Source organism: Giraffa tippelskirchi, chromosome 3 (genome assembly GCF_054371585.1).
Source record: "Giraffa tippelskirchi isolate mGirTip1 chromosome 3, T2T-mGirTip1v1.2.pri, whole genome shotgun sequence".
NCBI classification, from domain to species: domain Eukaryota; kingdom Metazoa; phylum Chordata; class Mammalia; order Artiodactyla; family Giraffidae; genus Giraffa; species Giraffa tippelskirchi.
Window position 1 is genome coordinate 98,122,524 of NC_137277.1, and position 24,155 is coordinate 98,146,678.

Sequence of the window (24,155 nt, forward strand, 5' to 3'; positions counted from 1 at the left end):
AGCTCCTGTCCATGGACTTCTCAAATCAGAATAGCCAGGGTGAGTCCCTGGAATCCATCATTTCAAAACTCCTAGGTGATTTGCTTGTGGGCGTGCTAAGTAGCTTGAGTCATGTCTGATTCTCCAGGCAAAAATACTGGAGTGGGTTGCCATGCCCTCCTCCAGAGGATCTTCTGGATCCAGGGATTGAAACTGTATCTCCTTTGTCTCCTGCATTGGCAGGCGGGTTCTTTACCACTAGTGCTGCCTAGGAAGCCTCCCAGGTGATTTAGATGATGGTAAACAGTTGGGAATGACCAGATGAGAATAATTTGTAATTAGATTTCTTAATATTTCTATATAAATAGGATGCTTGTAATGGATTCGAAGGGGCTTTCCAGGTGGCTCAGTGGTAAAGAATCCACCTGCCAATGCAGGATATGTGGGTTTGATCTCTAGGTGGGGAAGATCCCCTAGAGAAGGAAATGGCCACCCAATCCAGTATTCTTGCCTGGAAAATCCCATGGACAGAGGGGCCTGGAGGGCTACAGTCCATGGGGTCAAAAAACAGACACAACTTAGTGACTAAACAACAGCAACAAAAGGATTCAGAAACAGTTTGTTCACTTAAATTTATCCTCTGAAATCTTATTAATAATGTTAAAGGCTTCCCTGATAGCTCAGTTGGTAAAGAATCTGCCTGCAATGCAGGAGATCCTGGTTTGATTTCTGGGTGGGGAAGATCCACTGGAGAAGGGATAGGCTACCCACTCCAGTATTCATGGGCTTCCCTTGTGACTCAGCTGGTAAAGAATCCACCTGCAATGTGGGAGACCTGGGTTCGACCTCTGGGTTGGGAAGATCCCCTGGGGAAGGAAAGGCTACCCACTCCAGTATTCTGGCCTGGAGAATTCCATGAACTGTATAGTCCATGGGGTTGCAAAGAGTCGGACATGACTGAGCAACTTTCACTTTCAAATGTTTTACCAGTCTCAGTTGTTATGGATAATACAGGCATGCTTCTTATAAGACTTTGGCATGAGGTGTTTAATTTTATAAATTAAAGGCAAAAAAACCCCCACACATTTCTTTCTATGACTATGGCATTGTGAAACCAAAAATAGATTATTGTTTAATTTTTCTTCATTAGAGTCAGAGGAACACAGCTAGATTCTGTTTTATTGAAAAAAATTTTATGTTGAAGCTAATGAGAAAAGTTACAGATCTAACAAGACTATGTCCAAGATTATCAGAGACAATCCCAGTTTTATATTCTGACCCATTGTATCATAAGACACTCGCTTTGGATCATATGGACTCCCATGATAGCTCAGTTGGTAAAGAATTCGCCTGCAATGCAGGAGACCCCTAGTTCTATTCCTGGGTGGGGAAGATCCACTGGAGAAGGGATGGGCTACCCACTCCAGTATTCTTGGGCTTCCCTCGTGGCTCAGTTGGTAAAGAATCCACCTGCAATGTGGGAGACCTGGGTTGGGAAGATCCCCTGGAGAAGAGAAAGGCTACCCACTCCAGTATTCTGGCCCCGAGAATTCCATGAACTGTATAGTCTATGGGGTCGCAAAGAGTCGGACACAACTGAGCGACTTTCACTTGGATCATATGTCCTAAAATTTTAAGATAAGAGCAAATGGCCATTCTATTTACAGGTTTATGAAAAAAAGTGTAACAGTATCATTAAAAAGTCTCTAACTTAGAGGAGAACTTTAAGTAAGTTTTTTTTTTTAATTAGGAAAACCTTATATGATTTTGGCATAGGTGCCAGACCACTAAAATGTCTGGTACATAGTATTAACATTATTGACCATTTTACTATATTATCAATTTCTATCATGGCATTCATTCTCTGGTTCTTGAATAATCTCAATTTTTTTTATTTGAAAAAGATTTGAGGAAAATTGAAATTTTTTCTTTAATTGAGAAAATGGCTATATGAGTGGTAGGCCAATGGTTGTCCTGTGTGTGTGTTTGTGCTAAATTGTTTCAGTCGTGTCCAATTCTTTGCAACCATATGGACTGTAGCTAGCCAGGCTCCTCTGTCAATGGGATTCTCCAGGCAAGAATCCTGGAGTAGGTTGCCATTTCCTTCTCCAGGGGATCTTCCCAACCCAGGGATCAAACCCACATTTCTTAAGACTCCTGCACTGGCAGGCAAGTTCTTTACCACTAGTGCCACCAGGGCATCCTAGTCTCCGTTTATTCTGGAATTGATCTTTATCCTGCTGGTCCCTATGCTATATAACACTTCAGTCTCTGTTAACTTGTATTGATTTATATTTACTGTTGTGAGCATACATGACCAGCAATCTGACTAGGACATTGTGGAAAAGGCCCCTTTAGAAATACACTATGTTTGAACTGTGTAGTCTCTTTATGAAATGTAATCTAGGGTTCTTCCCAGATACTCTGAGCCAAAGAAACCATATGGCTTCCTCACTGCCATAATCTGAGCCATTCTGTTCCCAATACAGTACCTGCCTTGAAGCACTTCACTCCATTGAAATTGTGTACCTATCAGACTGATGGGTGCATTTGATGGTCAGTCCTGATTGACCACACCTGGAACTGTTCTTCTGGAACAGGAGTAGAAATTAAACCCTCAGTGGGTGGAGGAAAATCCTGTCTTTTCTATTCCTATTCTGCAACGTTGGAAATTCCTATTTGCATAATAAAACTCAATACTACTTTGCTTTAAAAAAACATCTTTTGGAAACTCATTTAACCTAATGAATGACTTCTTTATCTACAGATTTCTCAAAGGATAGCTCTGTTTCCTGTTCTCTGCAAGGAGAAAATGAATGCCTTATTACATTCCTACTAACTACAGATAATGAAGGGAAAACTGTCATTCACAGCATCAACGAGAAAGGTGGGTGGCTTGCCTTCCCTTGTCAGTGATAAAAAATACTACATGAGAAAGGAGAAAACAACCAGAAACATACTCTGGGTAGCTTGCCAGGAAAGACATTTCCAAATTTTTTATTTCCCTATGACTGAAAGATACCTATTGAAAGGTTTGGTATGTTCCAATGTCTCTTATTAAGACCAAACACAAGAGAAGAGTGTTCCAATCCAAAAAGGTGGCTGATGAATTATAGAAAGGTGGACCAATTAAATGTCAGCAAAAGGTATGGTTTTAGGAAAGACTAACAGGGAAGAGGAGTACAACAGTCTAAGAGAACAAGCTTTGAATCAGGCAAACTTTGGGCTCAGATCCTGCTCCACCACTTCATTGACATTTTGGAAGATACTTCCTCTGCATGTCTCTATTTCCTCATCTGTAAAATGGGAAAAACAACAGTACTTTCTTCTAAGGGTTGAGTCAAGGATTAAGTGAAAAAATGCATGTAAAACATGTACTAGTTAATAACTTACCCAATGGGTCGTTAAATGACAGCTGAGTCAGAAAAGGCATGAGTGACAAGGAAGGAAGGAAGGAATCTCTAAAGGAAGTCAGAGTCCATCGCTTCTTGTGAGTTTTCCTCCATACCAATTCATGGAGTCAGCTTCATTTTCAGTGAAGAAGAAAGAGAAGCTTACAGCCAGGAGAGAAGAAAATAGTGAGAAAAGCACTTTTGTTGAGACGTTCCAAAGTTTTAGTGAGTTTCACATGGGGAGCTTGTTAGACTGTGTCCTGAGTCAGCGGGCCAGATAAGGCCCAGGAATCTGCATTTTAACACTTCTCCAGGCAACTCTGATACAGCTGGCTTTTAGACCTCTTCTGGGTGACTCTAACCCTCACAGCCCTGTCTGCCTGCTTAGATACTCACAGATGCCTCACCTTTTCTGTCTTCAGTTAATGATGTGCCCCTAAACCTTTACGGTAGAAACGACAGCTGCATGAAATCAGACCTCTCTGGCTCTTGTCATCAGCCTCCTCCTCTTTCCCCCAAAAGCTTGGAGCCCAACTTCTGGCCCAGACAAGGGCAGCAAGGCAGGCTAGAAGGCCGAGGTGTTTTGTTGTGTGTGCTGGTCTACCAATGGGCTTGACAAAGCATTAAGTCCTGAATGTGAACCCAAGAGTACCAAACTGCCATCACTTAAGACTGTGAAAAGCAATGACACCGTTATCAAGAAGTAAGTTCAAAGCACTATGAACTTACCAAGAAAACAAGATTAGAAAAGTACCACATTGCAGTGCTAAGGGTCAGGGAGAGGTAGAGGTCAGCACAATGCAAGATACAAGTGTCTGATGGTGACCTTGTCGCTCAGATGGGCAGAGTACTCCTGGAGACTTGCTCATGAATAGCTCCCGTAAATCAGCTTCTTTGAAATGCATACATATTGTCTACGGCCATACCACCCTGAACACACCCGATCTCATCTGAAATGCATACATAAAGGGCACTGTAGAGGCCATTAGTTAAGGAAATTTAAGGTGACTCCTGCTGTACCAAGAAGAAATACTTTATAGTACAAACACCTGCCTCCTCATCATCTGTTTTCTAAAGGCAAATTCTTTATCTACACCCCCGCCCTCTGTGACCATGGTAATGGCTTTAACTAGTTCTCTTGAAATCAAAGCCACTCCTTATACTATTAACTTCATTGGAAAGGCGACTTTCAAACAAAAACGAAACTTTCCAGAATAGGTTCTGTCTTTAATTCAAGGACTTTCGTATCGAGTTGATTTTCTTTTTTTTATTTTTGTCTTGTGAAACTTGCCTTTGGTTGCTAAATGCTTCCTCATTACTGAACTGTTGGGTTTTTCTTCTTTTGTCCACACAATAGGAGGGGCACATCAACATGCCATCTTTCTGAGAAGCCCTCACCTGCCCTGATGTCTTTTTATTAAGGCTTTTTATTCCCCCTCTGCTTTTGTAGCAGGAAAAAGTGAGGGGGAAATGACCTCCCTAAGGTTTAACAGGAGTCACCTGACAGCTTGAAGGATGCTCCTTTCCTGGTAAATGTTCCCAGATAGATCAGCATCTGGGGGCCCTGGACAGAGCCTGACCCTGGAGTCTGCTGTCCCCTCTCACAGCTTTAAGACCAGAGAGCCCCCGAGCAGCTGGTTGGAGGCACCCCGAGAAAAGAGGCAAAATGAGAAAGGAGGATGTGAAAGTTAAGGAGTCCCAGGGTTCTCCAACCAAATAGAAAAAGATAGCCAAGTGAAGAGTCACCATCAGTGTGTGTGTGAATGTAGGGAGATCTTCAATCATCTATTTTCCAGAGAAACTTCCAGCAGACAAAAGCCGCATTCATGAGAACCATGATGAATGATAGTTGGGGAGGCTTCCTGGCATGGATATGAGTGTGGATCTGACACCCACAGGTTCCACCTTGGAGATTCCAAGCCCTTGAGGTCTTGAGGCTAGAAAGGGAGAAGGGTGCCTTTGTTGTAATACTACTACTATTACTGCTACTAACAATAATGGCAGCTGTCATTTATTGAGCCCTTACTAATACCATGTCAGGTGTTATTCTATGTTTTACATGTATTAATTCAACATTCTCAACAACCATATAAAGCAGGTATTGCTATTATTTCCATCTTATGGGTAAGGAGATTGAGACGTTAATAATGTGCTAGGTCTTGCAGCAGTTAAATACTAGCGCTGGCTAGGATCTCTGGCCGTCTGGCCCGGCGCCCGTGCTCTTAACTACTGTGCTCTACTGCCTCCCACTGGCTGAATGAGCATAAAGAAATCTGAATCCCCAGATTACGTCAGAGAGCGCTCTCCCATAGAAATGTTATGCAAACCATATGGTATTGTTAAATTTTCTAGTTAACCTTTGTGTAATTTTTGACTAGAGGATAATGGCTTTACAATGTTGTGTTGCTTTCTGCCTTACAACAACACGAATCAGCCATAATTGCATCTATATCCCCTCCCTCTTGGAGCCATCCTCCTGCCTCCCATAAAAAGTATAAAATAAATTAATTTTAATAGTATGTTTTATTTAATCCATTACATCCAAAATCTTATGTCAATGTACAGTCAATATAAAATTGTTAATGAGATATTGCACTTTTTTTTCTTATCAAGTTTTCAAAATCAGTGTGTATTTCACACTTAACACAAAGCCTAATTCTGAAAAATCACATTTCTAGTGACTATTGAGCTATAGCCACATGTGACTGGGCTACCAGATTGGCAGCAATAGAAATTCAGCACTTTAGAATTAGGTGCCGCACTGACCTGGACTCAACAGACCAGCCTGGATGGTACACAGTGATAGAGAAAGCCTTTCCTCCTACCTACATGTCTTCAGTATGAACATCTCAAGAAATACTGAAGGGAGTATGGAAAGTGGAAATTTCTTCTGTGTAATACCTGCTCTGGAGCCTGGGCCAAAATCCTTGCTTGACAAATGTTTAATTCCCAGTGACTCTAAATTCTTAAAATAAGTATCTCCACCAGGCCATGTCCATTCCTCCTATATTTATTGCCTACTGGAGAAGGCGATGGCAACCCACTCCAGTACTCTTGCCTGGAAAATCCCATGGACGGAGGAGCCTGGTAGGCTGCAGCCCATGGGGTCGCCAAGAGTCGGACCGACTGAGCGACTTCACTTTCACTTTTCACTTTCATGCACTGGAGAAGGAAATGGCAACCCACTCCAGTGTCCTTGCCTGGAGAATCCCAGGGACAGGGGAGCCTGGTGGGCTGCCGTCTATGGGGTCGCACAGAGTCGGACACGACTGAAGCGACTTAGCAGCAGCAGCAGCAGCAGAGAGCCCTCCTAATTCATGTTCTGGCTGCAGGGTTTCAACAAGCTTCATTTTGCTTGGAGCAAGAACATTCTATGCCCCACCCCAGACATTTCACAGTCAAAGATGTAGCCAGTATATATTCTCATGGACACAGGCCTGTCACTTTCTTTGCAGGAGTGTTGCTAACCTATTAGAAGCAGCCATGGTTCATTTGCTATTCTAGAAACCGTCTTTAGATCTTCATGCTGTAGCAGCTATTTCATTAACTCCTCTACTTATTTCTGCCTAATCACCTTACATGGCTTTTTGGCTAAAGAACAAAAGTGTGTGAGACCAGGCGTCATGCTGTTAGGGGGTCATTAGTCCCACTTAAATTCAGATCCGCTATAGATCTTACCTTGAAAGCAGCATGACTCGTCCTGTGTGTATAACTCTCCTTATTAAATATCTAAAAGCAATAAGAGTTAGGATAAACTAAGCATGATTCATTTCCTCCCGAGATACCACGGATTTTCCTCACTTCTTGCAGAGGGAGGCAGATATTTAATGATAATTTTTATGGGGGATTTTTTTTCCCATGATAGCAAAGGGAGAGCTTAATTATAATGCTTCATTAAGAAATGTATCATCTCCCAGGCATACTGCAAGTGTTATTAGTCATTCTGCTGTCAATGAGAGAAGGTACTGTATAATTACAAAATTGTATTAATATCATCAATAGAGTCAAAATAACATTTCATAGAATGTTCGAGTAGAAAGGACTATACAGAACACTTAATTTCTCAAACTTCCCTGGAGATAAGAATCACTTGGGATACTTTTAACAATAAAGAGTCTGTGGCTCCATCCAAACCAACTGAATTAGAATCTCAGGGGATGGGTCTAGGAATTTCAGGGGTGGGTTTAAAAAGCATGAGCACCTGGGCATAATCTTATCAGGAAGCTAAGGGAACACTGAAGCCCCACACCTTGGTTTTACAGGCGAGGGCACTGGGGCTCAGAGAGATGGGGAGACTTAATGGATTTCAGACAGCTACTGTCCATCAGATGGGAATGGAACCCACCTCTCTTGAACCTAATTCAGAAATTTTCCAAGACACCAGGGCACTACATTAGAGTGAAAATAAAACTGAAAATCATGATTATTTTCTGTCTATATATTTTAAAAGGAAGAGCAAGTAGTATACTTCTCGGGGGTAGGTTGTATTTAATTTTGAGTGTAATCTCCTACACGATTCAAGAAAATCCATGAAAAAGTGTATGTGTGTGTACACATTCCATTTCTACTTTGTCTTATACTCAGAAGAGGTCATCTTTAGTAAACTACAGTCTTTTTCACTGATCCTTTAAATACTCCTTGTGTATTAATTGTCACTCTTTTGAATTCTAATTCTTTTTGAGTCAGTCATTCAAGTACATATCCATTTGCTTTGAATAATCAAGTTCTTACTTTAGCTTTTGTTTCCCTTGAAGAAATAGGGCTATCCTTCAACAAATAACTCATTTTTTAAAATTCAGCAGAACAAAAGAGATTATTATCTTTCCTGCACTGCAGAAAAAGTATGGTTTGAAAAATTTAATGAGAAGTGTTTTCTCTACATCAGAACATTAATTGAACCATCTCCTTAATGTGATTTTCTTTGTTTCCACAGACTGTCCAAAACCTCCAAATATTCCCATGATCATGTTGGGGGTTTCGCTGGCTATTCTTCTTATTGGAGTCGTCCTACTGTGCATTTGGAAGCTCCTGGTGTCTTTTCATGATAGGAAAGAAGTTGCCAAATTTGAAGCAGAAAGGTCAAAGGCCAAGTGGCAAACGGTATGTGCACACCTAGGGGCTAGCTACTTCTTGTCCTGAGGAAAAGATGGGGTGTTGGATTTCTTCTGCACTAAGAGTTAAACTGTCACATTCTTTCTCTGCTCCTCTCACCAAGTCCCCATCAGCTGGTTTCTGTTCTGCTTTGGGGACAAAGCGGTCTCTGTCCATTCTCTGGGACTCAGATAGTCCTCACAGAATTCATTTGTCTCTCATTGCAATGAAGATTTCCCCTACTCCGAAGAGTCTCATGAAACTCCTTATACGGTTAGCTGCTTAGGAACATCAAGACGATAAATTTTATTCTTTACCACCAGAAGGTTCCTGCAGGCCCAATTTGACAAGCATACATGCTACATCTAAACATTTCCATAAATCGGCTGTTAGAGCTAATGAAATAATGTTCAGGAGTAGTATGACAGTTCATGCCAATTTCCATGGAAATACTCATTACTCATAACAGGTTAAAAAAGTAAGGCAAGAAGACTTAAAATACCATCCAGTTAGCTTTTCTGAATAGCATCAATTTTAAACAGCTACCTGGAAAAAAAAAAAAACAACCCTCCAAAGTATTGACTTTTAAACATATGTACTCAATAGATATAATTTATGTGTCTTCTCTTCACAGTGGGCAAACACAAAACAGGACTCCAATTTTCTGTGTTTCTTTTCCACAGGAGAGATAATTACATTTCTAGAGGCCCATAGAAACAATTTCATGGTTTTAATTTCATCTCTCTCTCTCTAATGGTGTGTCCGGCTATCTGATAGCAATTATCTTACATTGCTGATTCTTAAAACCATGATATCACTGGAGAAAATACGGGCAAATGCAATGCTCCTTTGGGTTCATCTCCCCAAATAATTGATGTTAACACTTTTTTCTCTGGTTCTATAATGATATCTTCCGTACCTAAAGCAAATGGAATTTTCTGTTTTAGGTACATTTATCTTAATAAGGGATGTTATATCTTATGTAGTTATTTTGAAATAAATATAATATATGGTGCAGGGCAATAGACCATGAAAATTTTTATCTACTTTATCTTCCCATTAAAAATACCTTTAGACACAACAACCAAATGCAATGTATGGATCTTGTTTTGATCTTGATTTGAGCACTCTAACTAATATATATTTTTGGACAACTGGAAAAAAAAGTATAGACCTGGGTATTAGACTGATGGCAAGAAATTATGGTTAATTCAGTTAGGTAGGATAATGGCATGAGGCTTTGATAGAAAATAATTAAGGTTTACAGTAAAAAGGAAGTGAAAGCTGGGTTTGCTCTTAAATAATTCAGCCAAAAGAGAGAGAGGGATAGTTGAAGTAACTGTGGCAAAATCTTGATAACCCCTGAATCTGGGTGTTGGGTCTACAGAGGTTCGTGACACGACTTTCCTCTTCTTTTGTGTATGTGTGGACTTTTCCTAATTAAACAAAACCCTTAGTAATGTAAAGTAAGGATTTGCAATGAAGATATAATGTTTCTGTCTCTAATGAGGTAAAAATGTAACCTGACAAGTTAGTTGGTGACTTAGAACCCAGTACTATGAAGCAGAAGTATTGGAGCAATTAACTTCCCCTGACTCCCTGTCCATAGATGTTGTTTTTAACTCTCACCAACTGCCAAGAAAATGCCTGGCAGGGGTCAGAAGGCAACCAGGTTAAACAATGTGATTAGTGTGTTCATGTCAATCTCAAACCCCCAATCCATCCCTTACCCACCCAACCCATTTCCCCAGTAACCATAGGTTCATACACACTACTATTGTAAAACAGGTAACCAAAAAGGACCTACTGCATATAGCACAGGGAACTCGATTCAGTATTCTCTAATAACCTAAACTGGAAACATTTTTGGAAAAGAAGCAAACAAGAATGTGATTAAGTTAGTACAAAATGCAATAGCAGTAGTTAGTTGAAAGACCACGAGCCCTATGCAGTAGTCTTGATACTCCCATTTTTTAATGTAAGAAAATTGAGGCTCAGAGAGGATAAGCGATTTCCCAAATTGCTGCTTTATGATGGAGCTGAAATCCTAATTGCAGCCTTTTCTTCCAAGCACAGCCTTGACCCTCCTAGAAATAATAGGCAGGTGTTCTGAAAACAAGCACTTGGGCAATTATATGATGAGTATCTACTAACCAGCACTTTTTCATGTTCTCCTACAAAGGCATGAATCCTGACAAATGATTAATATCTTTAAAATAACATTTTAATTAACAGTTAATTTTCCCCAAAACATGAATTGTTTTCCCTCAGGATGTAGAACATGACTGAAATTCAAATGCTGAATTTTTGTTGTCTCTTCACCTAACGTGGAATTAAAATATGCATTAAACAGATAAAAGCATAAATGAAAAATATTATTCCCTGTTAAATTGAGTTTCTTTGAATAACAAATGTTTGATGTTCTTGACTAGATAATGACTGGGTCATAATTATTCACTTGGATGCAAAAGAGGTTTAATTCAAATTATTCAATTCAAATTTCACTAATATATCCTATTGAAAAAAAAAAGAATGCTGCTCAGTGCATCCATTTTGAGGCTTTTGATTTGATTTTGTTTTTATCTAAAACCTTTTTCCTCTTGAAGAACTGAATTTGGTCTTCAAACCCAAGGAATCTCAAGGGACAGCAGTGGGATCTTCCGACCGTTAGGCCCCCATTAGACTCTAAAGGTAATAGAGCTCTGGATAAGAAAGAGCTTTGTTCTTGCTTCCTAAAATATTTCATTCATCAACTATAAAGAAAGGTTACTTCTTATTACACATTTAGAAATAACCCCCCATCCATAGTCTTTATGAAAACACAAAAGGAAGATATTTAAATCCATTTTTGATAAGACATTTTTTTCTAGGATGACAAGTCATTAACTAAAGGCGAAAAACGTTCAGTCTGACATTCGTTACAGTCATGGATTGATTTTGCACTGCGCTAAGCAAATCAGGTCTACATTTGGCAGTTAGGCAGTCATTAAGGCAGCTGTGGGTCATGACAGAGAGCTTTCTTATTACCACTTTTTCAAGCTCAAAAAATGTGCCATTGGATTTGTAAAATCCACAGCCTAAATTAGTACCTTCCAGAACTCCTGGGGGAGTCAGCCTAGTGACTCCAGAGGGTTGGAGGAAACTTGATCTTGTTTAAACAGTGCAGGAGGGCAGGTCCACCAGAAATGGAGCCAGACCCAAGCCCGTGTCTCAGCTGGAAATCCTAGTCAGAGAAGCTGCCACTGGCATGGCACTAAAGAAGGCAGTGCTGGACATCACCCCACTTTCTCCTGCCAACAACATTTCATTTGAGCTCATTCTTCTGAGTTCTGATCATCAGCTGAGGCCAGGAAAAACTCTACTGGCCTGCATCAAATGTACTTGCTTTTACCCTTGCTTTAAGCTTCCACCTTACCCTCCTACTATGTTGGGAACTGCTTCATCTACCACCCCTATTAGCATGCCCAGACTCTATGACTACCTTTGCAAGAGGACCCCCCCACACCAAATATTGTAAACTTTAATAAATAGAGTTGCTTCAAAACACAGAAAGAAAACTGCAGAATCAAAATAAAACATTCAACAAAATATCTGCCAAATAGCATCGTGTATCCAGTCAATTGCAACTTAAGTCACTTCCTTTGCTGTGCATATCAACTGTGTTTAGTGTGAGATGTGGGATGCCTGACATGATCTGGGATGGGGTCCACAAAAGAGCTCCTAGTCCTACAAAGCTCTGCCCTGGCCCTACTCACAACTTTCTTACACAGTGTCTGGTTTCCTAAGTCCCTCACTTCCTCCAGGACAGTGCCCCACCCATTATTCCCTGCCTTCACATCTCATTTTTGTCCCGTTTTTCCTCTTCAGTCGAGTCTGTTATTCTTCTGTACCCAACTTAAACTTACTAGTTTGCAATTAAATTAATCTCTTAAATTTAAACACATGAATTTTGTTTGTGAACAAGACTCTGCTTGCATCTAAGACCACATCCATCTGCCATATACCCTCCAAATCTCAAGTTCTTATTGCAGTAGGACTAAGTAAGGACTGGAGGGTCCTCATGATTATCCAAGCTGACCTCAGGAGTAGAAGCAATATAGTGACTTGGCCTTCACTCGTCATCCACCACCAGGGAACCTCTTCTTTATTTGCCCTCTTTAGTGAGATAGCATCTCTCTGCAAAGGCTCATGGACAAAGGTAACATGTTGCTCAGTCAGAGGCAGGCCACTGGCTCTGGGCAACACAGAAACAGGTGTAGGTGTGACTCCTCTTCACAGTGAAGACACTTCAGTGCATCCAAGGGAAACAAGAGGGAGAGGCCAGAGAATGGTTTTTAATTTTATTCAGTTCTTCTGAGAGCTGAGAGAAATGTACTGAGAAAGCAAATACAATTGCATTTTTTTTTTCTTTCAAATCTATGCCTAGAAAATGCTACCATCTCTGCCATTTTAGGGGATAAGAAGATCAAAGTATGATAATTTGGAGGGTCAGAGGTGGCACCCAGACTCCATACATACTCAAAAAAGGGCTTGGAAATGCTGTGCTGAATCCCAAAGCCCAAAAGTGGGGCATATTTTTAGCACCCTATCCAGGACCTTAAAAAAAGGAAATTCCAAATGCCAAGAAGTTATATGTAAGTAGGACTGATGCTGAAGCTGAAGCTCCACTACTTTGGCCACCTGATGTAAAGAACTGACTCATTGGAAAAGACCCTGATGCTGGGAAAGACTGAAGGCAAGAGGAGAAGGGGATGACAGACGATGGTTGAATGGCATCAGCAACTTGAAGGACATGAGTTTGAGCAAGCTCTGGGAGTAGGTGGTGGACAGGGAAACTTGGCCTGCTGCAGTCCGTGGAGTCGCAAAGAGTCAGACACGACTGCATGACTGAATTGAACTGATGAGAAGAAGCAGCATTTTTTGAGCACTTACTATGTGCCAGATACCTGCTGAAGTACGGTCCTCCTGGACCAGGTGGGCACTTTGGTAATCCCTCTTATGGATGAGAATGCCAAGGTTCAGAGCTGCTTAAGTAAGGTTACATGGTAGAGCTGGGTTAGAACCCAGGCTCTCTGAAGCCAAAGTCTGCATGCCCAACCTTGGGGAATGGGACAGAAGGAAATGTTCCTTATGCAGACATCTCATGCCTGCATGGAACAATGAAACTGAAGGAGAGAAATTGGAGGCTCAGGTTGAGCATTTATTCAAACACCTAGAGAGCTTTGGGCTATCTGGTCCTGGTGATGGCACCTGGAAACACATCTACAGTCCAGACAGAGCAATTGAATTATCCAGGCTTTGCCCACAACCCTTCTACTGCCCCGGGGGCAAAGCTGTTTTGCCCAACCCTCCTGGGGACCAGTACTCTGTCATGAGCCTGGTATCCCACATGCCCGTCTCTTGTGACTCTCTCCTTCCCACACTGTTATTCTCTAGCAAGGGAAAGCCACCGAATTCTTTTTACTAGCAAAAAAGCAAAATGGCTGTCTGAGGAGGCCTTACAAATAGCTGTGAAAAGAAGAGAAGCGAAGAGCAAAGGAAAAAAGAAAAGATATTCCCATCTGAATGCAGAGTTCCAAAGAATAGCAAGGAGAGATAAGAAAGCCTTCCTCAGCAATCAATGCAAAGAAATGAGGAAAACAACAGAATGGGAAAGACTAGAAATCTCTTCAAGAAAATTAGAGATACCAAGGGAACATTTCATGCAAAGATGGGTTCGATAAAGGACAGAAATGGTATGTACCTAACAGAAGCAGAAGATATTAAGAAGTGGTGGCAAGAATACACAGAAGACCTGTACGAAAAAGATCTTCATGACCCAGATAATCACGATGGTGTGATCACTCACCTAGAGCCAGACATCCTGGAATGTGAAGTCAAGTGGGCCTTAGAAAGCATCACTACGAACAAAGCTAGTGGAGGTGATGGAATTCCAGTTGAGCTATTTCAAATCCTAAAAGATGATGCTGTGAAAGTGCAGCACTCAATATGACAGCAAATCTGGAAAACTCAGCAGTGGCCACAGGACTGGAAAAGGTCAGTTTTCATTCCAATCCCAAAGAAAGGTAATGCCAAAGAATGCTCAAACTACCACACAATTGCACTCATCTCACATGCTAGTGAAGTAATGCTCAAAATTCTCCAAGCCAGGCTTCAACTATACGTGAACCGTGAACTTCCAGATGTTCAAGCTGGTTTTAGAAAAGGCAGAGGAACCAGAGATCAAATTGCCAACATCTGCTGGATTATCGAAAAAGCAAGAGAATTCCAGAAAAACATATACTTTTGCTTTATTGACTATGCCAAAGCCTTTGACTGTGTGGATCACAAAAAACTCTGGAAAATTCTTCAAGAGATGGGAATACCAGACCACCTGACCTGCTTCCTGAGAAATCTGTATGCAGGTCAGGAAGCAACAGTTAGAACTGGACATGGAACAACAGATTGGTTCCAAATAGGAAAGGAGTATGTCAAGGCTGTATATTGTCACCCTGCTTATTTAACTTATATGCAGAGTACATCATGAGAAATGCTGGGCTGGAAGAAACACAAGCTGGAATCAAGATTGCTGGGAGAAATATCAATAACCTCAGATATGCAGATGACATCACCCTTATGGCAGAAAGCGAAGAAGAACTAAAGAGCCTCTTGATGAAGGTGAAGGAGGAGAGTGAAAAAGTTGGCTTAAAGCTCAACATTCAGAAAACTAAGATTATGGCATCTGGTCCCATCACTTCATGGGAAATAGATGGGGAAACAGTGGAAACAGTGTCAGACTTTATATTTTTGGGCTCCAAAATCACTGCTGATGGTGACTGCAGCCATGAAATTAAAAGACGCTTACTCTTTGGAAGGAAGGTTATGACCAACCTACATAGCATATTGAAAAGCAGAGACATTACTTTGCCAACAAAAGTCCGTCTAGTCAAGGCTATGGTTTTTCCAGTAGTCATGTATGGATGTGAGAGTTGGATGGTGAAGAAAGCTGAGTGCCGCAGAATTGATGCTTTTGAACTGTGATGTTGGAGAAGACTGTTGAGAGTCCCTTGGACTGCAAGAAGATCCAACCAGTCCATCCTAAAGGAGATCAGTCCTGTGTGGTCATTGGAAGGACTGATGTTGAAGCTGAAACTCCAATACTTTGGCCACCTCATGCAAAGAGTTGACTCATTGGAAAAGACCCTGATGCTGGGAAGGATTGGGGGCAGGAGGAGAAGGGAACGACAGAGGATGAGATGGCTGGATGGCATCACCGACTCGATGGACATGGGTTTGGGTAGACTCCGGAAGTTGGTGATGGACAGGGAGGCCTGGCGTGCTGCAATTCATGGGGTCGCAAAGTGTCGGACACGACTGAGCGACCGAACTGAACTGAACTGAACTGAGCAGGTGTTTGCTGTCCCAAGAAGCTAGTTGTAACTCCTCCTGAATTTTGGTCTCATTTTAGCAAGATTATTTGTGCCCTAGTTTGATGCTTCTCACCATCTCAATGCATTTCTTAAAGGTGGATACTATGTCATTCATCTTTTGTTTCTTTTTACCTTTTTATTGTGTATCAGATTGTAGCCGATTAGTAATGTTGGGATAGTTTTAGGTGCACAGCAATGGAACTCAGCTATGCATATACATGTGTCCATTCTCCCTCAAACCCCCCTCCCATTCAGGCTGTTACATAACCTTGAGCAGAGTTCCCTGTGCTATACAGTAGGTCCTTATTGGTTATACGTTTTAAATATAGCAGAGTGTACATGCCCATCCCAAACTCCAGACTATCCCTTACCCCAACCCTCCCCCCAGCAACCATAAATTGGTTCTCTAAGTCTGTGAGTCTGTTTCTGTTTTGTAAATAAGTTCATTTGTATCATTTCTTCTTAGATTCAGCATATAAGCGACATCATAGGATATTTCTCTTTCTCTGACTTCACTCAGTGTGTATGTCATTCATCTTTGTATGCTTCTACTAGTTCACTTTTCCCATTTTTATCTTTCACGTTTTACTTTTGGGTCACCTGTTGGTTCATTCTGTTCATTTGATAAATTCTGAGTGCTTGCTGTGGGCTAGTTGAACTGTTTTCAGCTCTGTTAAAATAGCAGCCAACAAAGCAGCCATTTTTTGTTCCATGTGCATTTCCAAAAATCCATGATTTAGTGCATTTTCAAAAAGGGTAAGATTTTTAGGATACAGAATTATTTTTTATAATAAAAAACAATAAAGTAAAGATGTATACATTTTTAAATGCTAAAAGTATGACATATCAAATTAATCAAAATTATTCAAATATCTTCCAAGATTAAGCCTAACTTTCTTTTTCTAGTCTGTAATGTACACTGAAATTATTTAGATATATTAAAACTGTGTAGTAACAAAATATACATACTTTCATTTGGACCCTTTTTTTTTCTTTTTTAGGGAACCAATCCACTGTACAGAGGCTCCACCAGTACCTTTAAAAATGTAACCTATAAACACAAGGATAAACAAAAGGTTGATCTTTCCACGGATGGATAGAACTACTTTATGCACAGACAAATTTTGTTTCACTGATATGAAATGTTATTGCACTATTTAATTTTTCTCTCTTTGTTGTTTTAAGGTTGGTTTAAGATAATAATAGGTCATTTGGAGATCAGTCATTTTCTGTGTGAAGGTTAGAGATGGTGTTGAAAGTTTCAAAATAATCAAGAAGAGAAATATCCTTAGCAAAGGGGTGACTTTGGGGATCATTTCAAAAATACTAACTCTGTTGCATTAATGCCTCAAAAAATCATCAAAATGATTCATGAAGGCCTGATTTGCATTTGAAAAATGTTTGAAATTAGAATCTCATTTGTTACAGAAATACAGCTACCTGAAGTCTCTGTCTCAGCAAAGTCACAAAGTCCATATGCCACATTATATAGTCATACTTGCCAACGAATTCTAAACTTCCAGTAAATCTGCCCTTTCCTAAAGAAGATTTTTTCTTAACCAATGAAAAACATGAGATACTGACTTTTACTTAAGCTATAGGATGTAATTCTCCTAAAGATGCTCCTCATGTAAGAATGAAAATGAAGTATTAATAATTTCTACAGATTTGAATGCCCCTAAAAGTCAAATTTTTTTTGTTTTACAGATGAAGAAAAAGTAATTTATAGATTAGGAAGTCACCAGTAAAAAACAAAAATAACAAGCCTATCATTAGATTATGTTTAATGACCTGAAAAATAAACTTCTACGTTCAGTTTCCCTATTGACCCTGTGTTTTCAGACTATTACACCTTCTGTATTTCTCAACCCATTTAACTCAGTTTCACAGTCATGTAAACCCTGTAAATTTCATATGAAAGTTTTAATTTCTTGTCAAAAACTTTAAATAGTGAGATAGCTTATTCAAAATGGGCTCCAATAACAAAAAGGACCATGTGTTAAACAGAATAAAATTTGTAATGGTTTTAAATCAAACATATCAAGAATACACAAGTCTCCTGTGAGTAATAGGCTTACTTAAATCTGTATTCTTTTTCCATTTGCATAACCCAGCTTACATATTTCAGTTGCATATGGTGAATATGCTACTTGAAAAAGTTGGATTTTACTTGCAAAATACATGTGGGTAATTAGGGATCCACAGGTTAATTGAAGAGATGAACTCCGTAGAATATTATTCCTTACAGTTAATACTGCTTCACAAAGCACTTTCATCTCATTGATCCTCGTAGGGAAACTAAGCCCCAGAGAGTGGGTGGAACTGGTCCCGAATTGAGATCTTCTAGCTCTAAGCTGCTGCTTCTTTCCACAGTGTGAGACTGACTCTTATCAGTGAAATGATAGAAAGGTTTTGTTAGTTAAGTGATAATTGCCATTTGTTTGAAAATATAGCGGCTAGACAAATAGCACTTAAACTACTGGAATATAGATGAGGTCTTGTACTTTTGTGCAATGTTTATTACCTTTGAGAAAATTGTGATGTGAAGCCTTTTACTAGGTGAGTAGTTCATTAGGTAATGGAGGCTTCGTGTTTATCCACTGAACTGGCTCAGAATAATCTATGATAAGTCTCTTCAATTCTGTCAGAGAGCTTGGTACACAATTTGATCACTTAGAGACTTATTTTTTTTCAGGTTTCTAAATAACTCAGGTAAATTAGACACTTGGGGAGTATACAGTTATACTAAAAGAATTACTAAACAATCACTTGGGAAACCTGAAGGGCTGATGTACCCATGCGTTCCTGACTGAAGCCCAGGGTTGGTGGGAAATCTCAAGCAATAAGGAAGTTGCAATTCCAATGACACAACAGTGGTATTCATCTCTACGTGTGATATTTTTGTATTACTCCTAGAATGGGATTTTAGGATATATAAATTTCCTTTGTGTGTATATTGGGGAAGGTAGAAAAAAATCTGCTATTTCTCTGCATCCTGTTTTGACCCAAGGCTGGACCTTGAAAAGGTCAAAACATTAACAGTAGTACTTCTGTTCACTGAAGAGTTATGTTACATGAAGATACAATGGGTTTTTTTGTAAGTTGCTTTATTGTATTTTGCAATGATATAAATAAACATTGTAATTTAAACAATGAACTTTAGGTGAATGATAATTCCTTTTATTTACCTGGCACAAAACCCTCTTCTTGGATTTCTGTATCCCTGGGTGACCTGTTCTGACCACTTTGCTGGTCTCAGCCAAGAAGAAGAGCAGAAAGAGGCAGCCACTAAAGGCAGGAGACAGCAGGTTGTCGGCTGTAATTTGCTCCAAGTTTACAATACTGACATCATGAGGTTTTTAACCAGGTCTGGACATTACCTCGCATTGTGTAAAATCAAGTTCTTTAGGGTAAGTGTTTGTGCTGAATTGTGAGTTTTCGCCCCCAAATTCACAACATGAAGTCTAAATCAGAATATGGCTGCATTTGGAGCTAAGAAATTTAAAGAGGTGAGTTAAAATGAGGTCACTCTAATCTGATATAATTGGTGTCCTTATAAGAAGAGATTAGGTCACACAGATGCACAAAGAGAAGACCGTGTAAAGACAAGGGGAGAAGATGCAATCAGGAGAGAGGCCTTGGAAGAACCTGCCAACAGCTGGGTCTTGAACTTCTAGCCTCCAGAATTGTGACAAAATAAATTTCTTCTCTTTAGGCTTCCCAGTCTGTGGTACTTTGTTATGGCAGCCCCAGCAAACTAACAGTCAGGTAGTGCTGTCTTCTTGAGCATCCATCTGTAGACTTTGTGGTGTGATGCTCATTTTCCAAATCAGAAAAATTAAGCAGAGAGGGACCAAATGCTCACAAAGCAAGTCAGCTTAGAAAAAGTCCTTTCTCTCAGAAAAAAAGGCCCCTTCTTTACAAAAAGACAGGGGAACTCAAGTTAAGCATGCTAATATTCAGAAACAAAATGCTTCTTATAGACTAAAGGCCAGATGTCTGGAAATCTGGAAACTGTTCCCATTTTGAATAGTCCTGAGAAAGTCACTTTTCTGCTTAGTTTTTCCATCTGTAAAATGGTAGCAGTGCCTGTCTCTTCTAGCACCTATAACAATCTCTGATACATAGTAGGGGCTCAATGAACTCATTCAATCAGTATTGTTGAGTACCTAATGTATGCCAGACATGTTTCTTACGATTATGGATTCAGCAATGAACAAAATAACCAGTCTCTATGCTCCCAAGTCAGGAAGAAGAAAACAAACAAATAAATATACACTATCAGGATACTGGATCCAGTTTATGCACATCCCAGATCCACTTGGCTCTACCTGGCCCCCCAAGTCTAAGCTGAGAGTCGCCCCAGCACCAACCAACACAGTCCTCTTGGGGGTAGAGCCACAGCTTCCCACTAACTCACCAGGAGTCAAGGGCCACAGCAAGTCTTGTGCCCAAGTCCAGAGTGGCAGCTGGACCTGGGAGAGAAAACAGAAACATTAAAAGAAGAATGCAATAATTGGTCGATCTGAACTGAGCCATTAAGGGGAAGGGAGAGAGCATGCTTTCCCAGCTGGGTTTGAGGAAGAGTCAGGAATTTTGGGGGGAGAGAGACGAAAAAGTCTTTGTGGAAGTCACTATGTCTGGGCAATATTGAGAATGAGGTACATGCGAGTGGGAGCAGTTGGATATTCTTTTTTAATTGGAGGAAAATTGCTTTATACAGTTGTGTCGGTTTCTGCCACGCAACAACCTTTAAACGTATTCGTCTTTTTGGGCTTGCTGCACTCTTGACGAAGGCAGCCTGCAGGGCTCCAAGGCAGGAGCAAGGAGGCCCAGCTCCACGAGAATCTAGCAGAGTCCGCACGGTGTGTTAAACTGGCTCAGGTTTCCCCTTGTCAATACCAGAAACAATCATGCCCCAAAATACTCCTGTGAAACCCACCAAACGGAAGACTCCGAATCCCCCAAAGCAGCCAAGAGTCTTCTGAGTTGCTCTCTTCTTCACCTCTCCATATCCATTTTTTCCAGAACTTCTTGAAGGTACAAGATACGAGGCAAGCAATCCTGCCAATCCCAGTAATCTTTAACCGAGGGAGTAAGTTGATCTCTCCAAAGGGTAAGTGTACTTAAATGTTGCTCATTCATAATGATGTCATATCATCCTCATTTTATGGAAATCTAAAACTCCTTATTCAGAGGGAATAAGAAATAGGAATTGAATGAGACATGATAAAGAGAAAGTCTTTTATTAAATTTCACTCTACAGCAGCAGATTCAACACAGCTAAAAAGCAAGGAAACTTAAGGGGCCGGGACCTCTTTTACTAGGTCATCTGGGCTAGGATGCCCTGGTACTAAATGAGTGAAATTTTGTATGAGGCTTCAGTAGCCAGGATAGTGGGCAGTGGCGGAATGTCCTACTACCTGGACCAAGACATAAATTCTTCTGAGCTGTGGACTGTGGGCTGTTAAATGCTGCCTCTCTTGTGCTTTGGAGGCATTCAAACGTGAATCACCCTAGGCTGAGTGAAGGTCAAATATCTGATCTTCAGTTCTCTCCCACTTGGCTGCACAACCAGCAATGAGGGAGCAGCATAGGCAACTTGGAAATTTTTCCTCTCTTTAGCTTGTCCTGGAGCTAGACCCTGGAGAGGCCAGGCTCTGGGAGGCACAAATTTGACTCACACACACTCTTTGGTGTCATGGACAACTTCAAGGCTTTACAAATCCCACAGCAGTCAGTATGAAATTCCAATCTGTTCCTTGTGATTTCTAGGTACAGATTTAATGAGGAGACTTACTGCTCAAAAAGGATATGCTTTCTCAGCCTGAAATGTGTTCACATTCATGGTCCTTGTGCAGTAGCCAATCTAGTTCCAAGTCAACAACAAAAGACAGTGCATCATGAAACTCCATTGTTTGTCAATAACTGACTGGGGAAAAAGTCACTATGTATTTTTTTTTTCAGCTGGCTTCGCTAGACCTACTATTGGTGCATGTTTGTGTGTACATATACATACATGTATATTTCTTCTTTATTTTAATACATGTGTCTTACTAGAGGGCTTCCCTGGTGGCTCAGCAGTAAAGAATCCACTTACAATGCAGGAGACGTAGGAGACACGGGTTCGATCCTTGGGTTGGGAAAATCCCCTGGAGGAAGGCATGGCAACCCACTCCAGTATTCTTGCCTGGAAAATCCCATGGACAGAAGAGCCTGGTGGGCTACAGTCCATAGGGTCTCAAAGAATCAGACACAACTGAAGTAACTGAGCACACACACGCAGGCACGTCTTACCAGAAACATCTATTATTTTATTTGAGGTATTTATTGTTTATTTCTTGTTTTAATAGATGTAACTTGCTAGCATTACATAACTTGTATTGTTATTAAAAATAGGTAACACCTACTGTTCCAAAAGTTTTATATAGGCTAACACATACAGAGCCCACAACCATCCTATGGAATGGTATTACTAGTATCTCCTGTTTTACAGATAGTAAGTAACTTGCCCAGGCCATGAACTTAGCAAGCTTTGAAGCCAGAATTTGAACTCTGGATTTGGAATCATGCTATTAACCACCATGCTCTCCTCTCTCATAAATCCGGTAAGGACATAATGACAATAAAAGTCATCATTCATTTATTATTTACTATAACCAGCATTATGTAAAGCATATTATGTATGTAAATACAGTAGTATTTAGTTCCCGAGAGGTTGTATTGTTTTCCCCACTTTACTAAGAGGGAAACAGCTGTTCAAAAAACTGAAGGATAGCCCAGGGTTACTAAATTTACAAATGCTCAGGGCAGGGTTTGGACCTGAGGCCATCTCACTCCAATGCTTCAGTCCTAAAACACCATACAATCCTGAAGGTCACTGACAGTGCCTACCTTTGGCTCTGCCCACTCCTCTGTCATCCCAGTAAGTCACTGCTACTAATCCGAGCCTGGTAGGATAGGTCTTAGAGTTGGTTTCCCAGATTTAATCATGGATTTTCACTGAACTACATAGGCTTACCTGTAGGGTGATGATAAACCTAGCTGCAAAGTAAAGCACCTTCTTGGGCATGGGACTCTAACCAGCAGTTAGCAAGTCTGAGTGTCAATGTGAAGCACACAGAGCTCAGTTCTCTTTCCAGAGCCCTGCCTGCCACCTTTTAAGTCAGATGCCTCAAAGGTCTGCCACTATGCACACAGAGGCGGCATCCACATCAGGAGTTCTGGAGGGGAAGTTTAGGTCTTGGAGGAGGGGTCTTAGCATGTCAAGGAAACTTCTGTCAGCAGCAAAGACTTCCACATCCATAGGGGTGTTTTCTGGGAATTCTGGTGTTTCATGTAAGTAGGTGGACTTGGTTGTCTGATGGGAGAGCCCCCATCTTCCTCCAAGTCCTCGCTGAGCGCACACACTGTTGTCCTCACTGACCCTGCGCCCTCGGGGCTGCATTGGAAGAAGTTGGCACCTTGCAAGCCCTTGTCCAGCATCCCCAAGGGCCCTGCCTCCTGGAGGAGACAGAGAAGAACTCTTAAAAGAAATTTTAAACAAATGGTAGGAGATCCAACCAACTTTTTAAAAATAAGAACTATATCTTTTTTATTTGTTTATCTCCTTCCGTAATAAATGACAATATTCTACTATGTTCTCTGTGTGTGCATGCCAAGTCACTTCAGTTGTGTCTAACTCTCTGTGACCCCATGGACTGTCGCCCTCCAGGCTCCATGGGATTCTCCCACATTCTCTACAGAATATTACTAGTTTTATAAACACTGCAGTGGGAAAATGAAAATTTAAATTAAGCAGACTAGCTATTAAATGTATCTTGTATAGTTTTGGTATATTAAACATCTACTTCATTGATTTCAAGAAATGTGTCAGATTTTGGAAACTCTTCTACTAAGAAGGTAAAATTGGAGAAGAAAAGTAGAAATAAAAGAAGATTAAAAACACTGGGCTTAATAAAAGATATGAATTTGTCACAGAGGCGAGAAAAATACACAATGCTTTTCTTTCTGAAGCTTTCTTGGTCATGTTCATTGTTTGGCTTATCCAAATCTAGTATTCATTTTAAGAGATAACCAACTCACTCCTTAATAAAATTCCATGATTCATTCAAAAACTTGAAAATGATTTCAGTTCCAGATGGACACAGGAAAGGATACACAGTAATTTTTATGTCGCAGCTGCAAAACAACTTTCTCAGCACTCAGTGTTACTACCATTTAGTATCCTATACTTAGCTGTAGGCAGTAATGGGATGTGAACATTTAATTGTGCTCAACCTCA

At 40.5% G+C, this 24,155-nt stretch overlaps 1 protein-coding gene across 7 annotated transcripts in view; it reads left to right on the plus strand.

Moving 5' to 3' along the window:
- Positions 1 to 23,863, plus strand: part of ITGB6 (integrin subunit beta 6) — a 147,424-nt gene extending 123,561 nt beyond the window's left edge. For 5 of the 7 annotated variants that reach the window (XM_081582810.1, XM_081582812.1, XM_081582814.1 and 2 more), the window contains 3 exons: positions 2,747 to 2,866; positions 8,305 to 8,471; positions 16,873 to 19,028. In XM_081582810.1, the coding sequence (XP_081438936.1) occupies positions 2,747 to 2,866; positions 8,305 to 8,471; positions 16,873 to 16,971 (386 nt within the window). In that variant the 3' untranslated portion in view covers positions 16,972 to 19,028. Of the gene's footprint in view, positions 1 to 2,746; positions 2,867 to 8,304; positions 8,472 to 16,872; positions 19,029 to 20,899; positions 20,988 to 21,646 lie in introns of those variants that run through there. The other 2 variants (XM_081582809.1, XM_081582811.1) reach the window with 1 other exon arrangement.
- Positions 23,864 to 24,155: the final 292 nt, after the last annotated feature.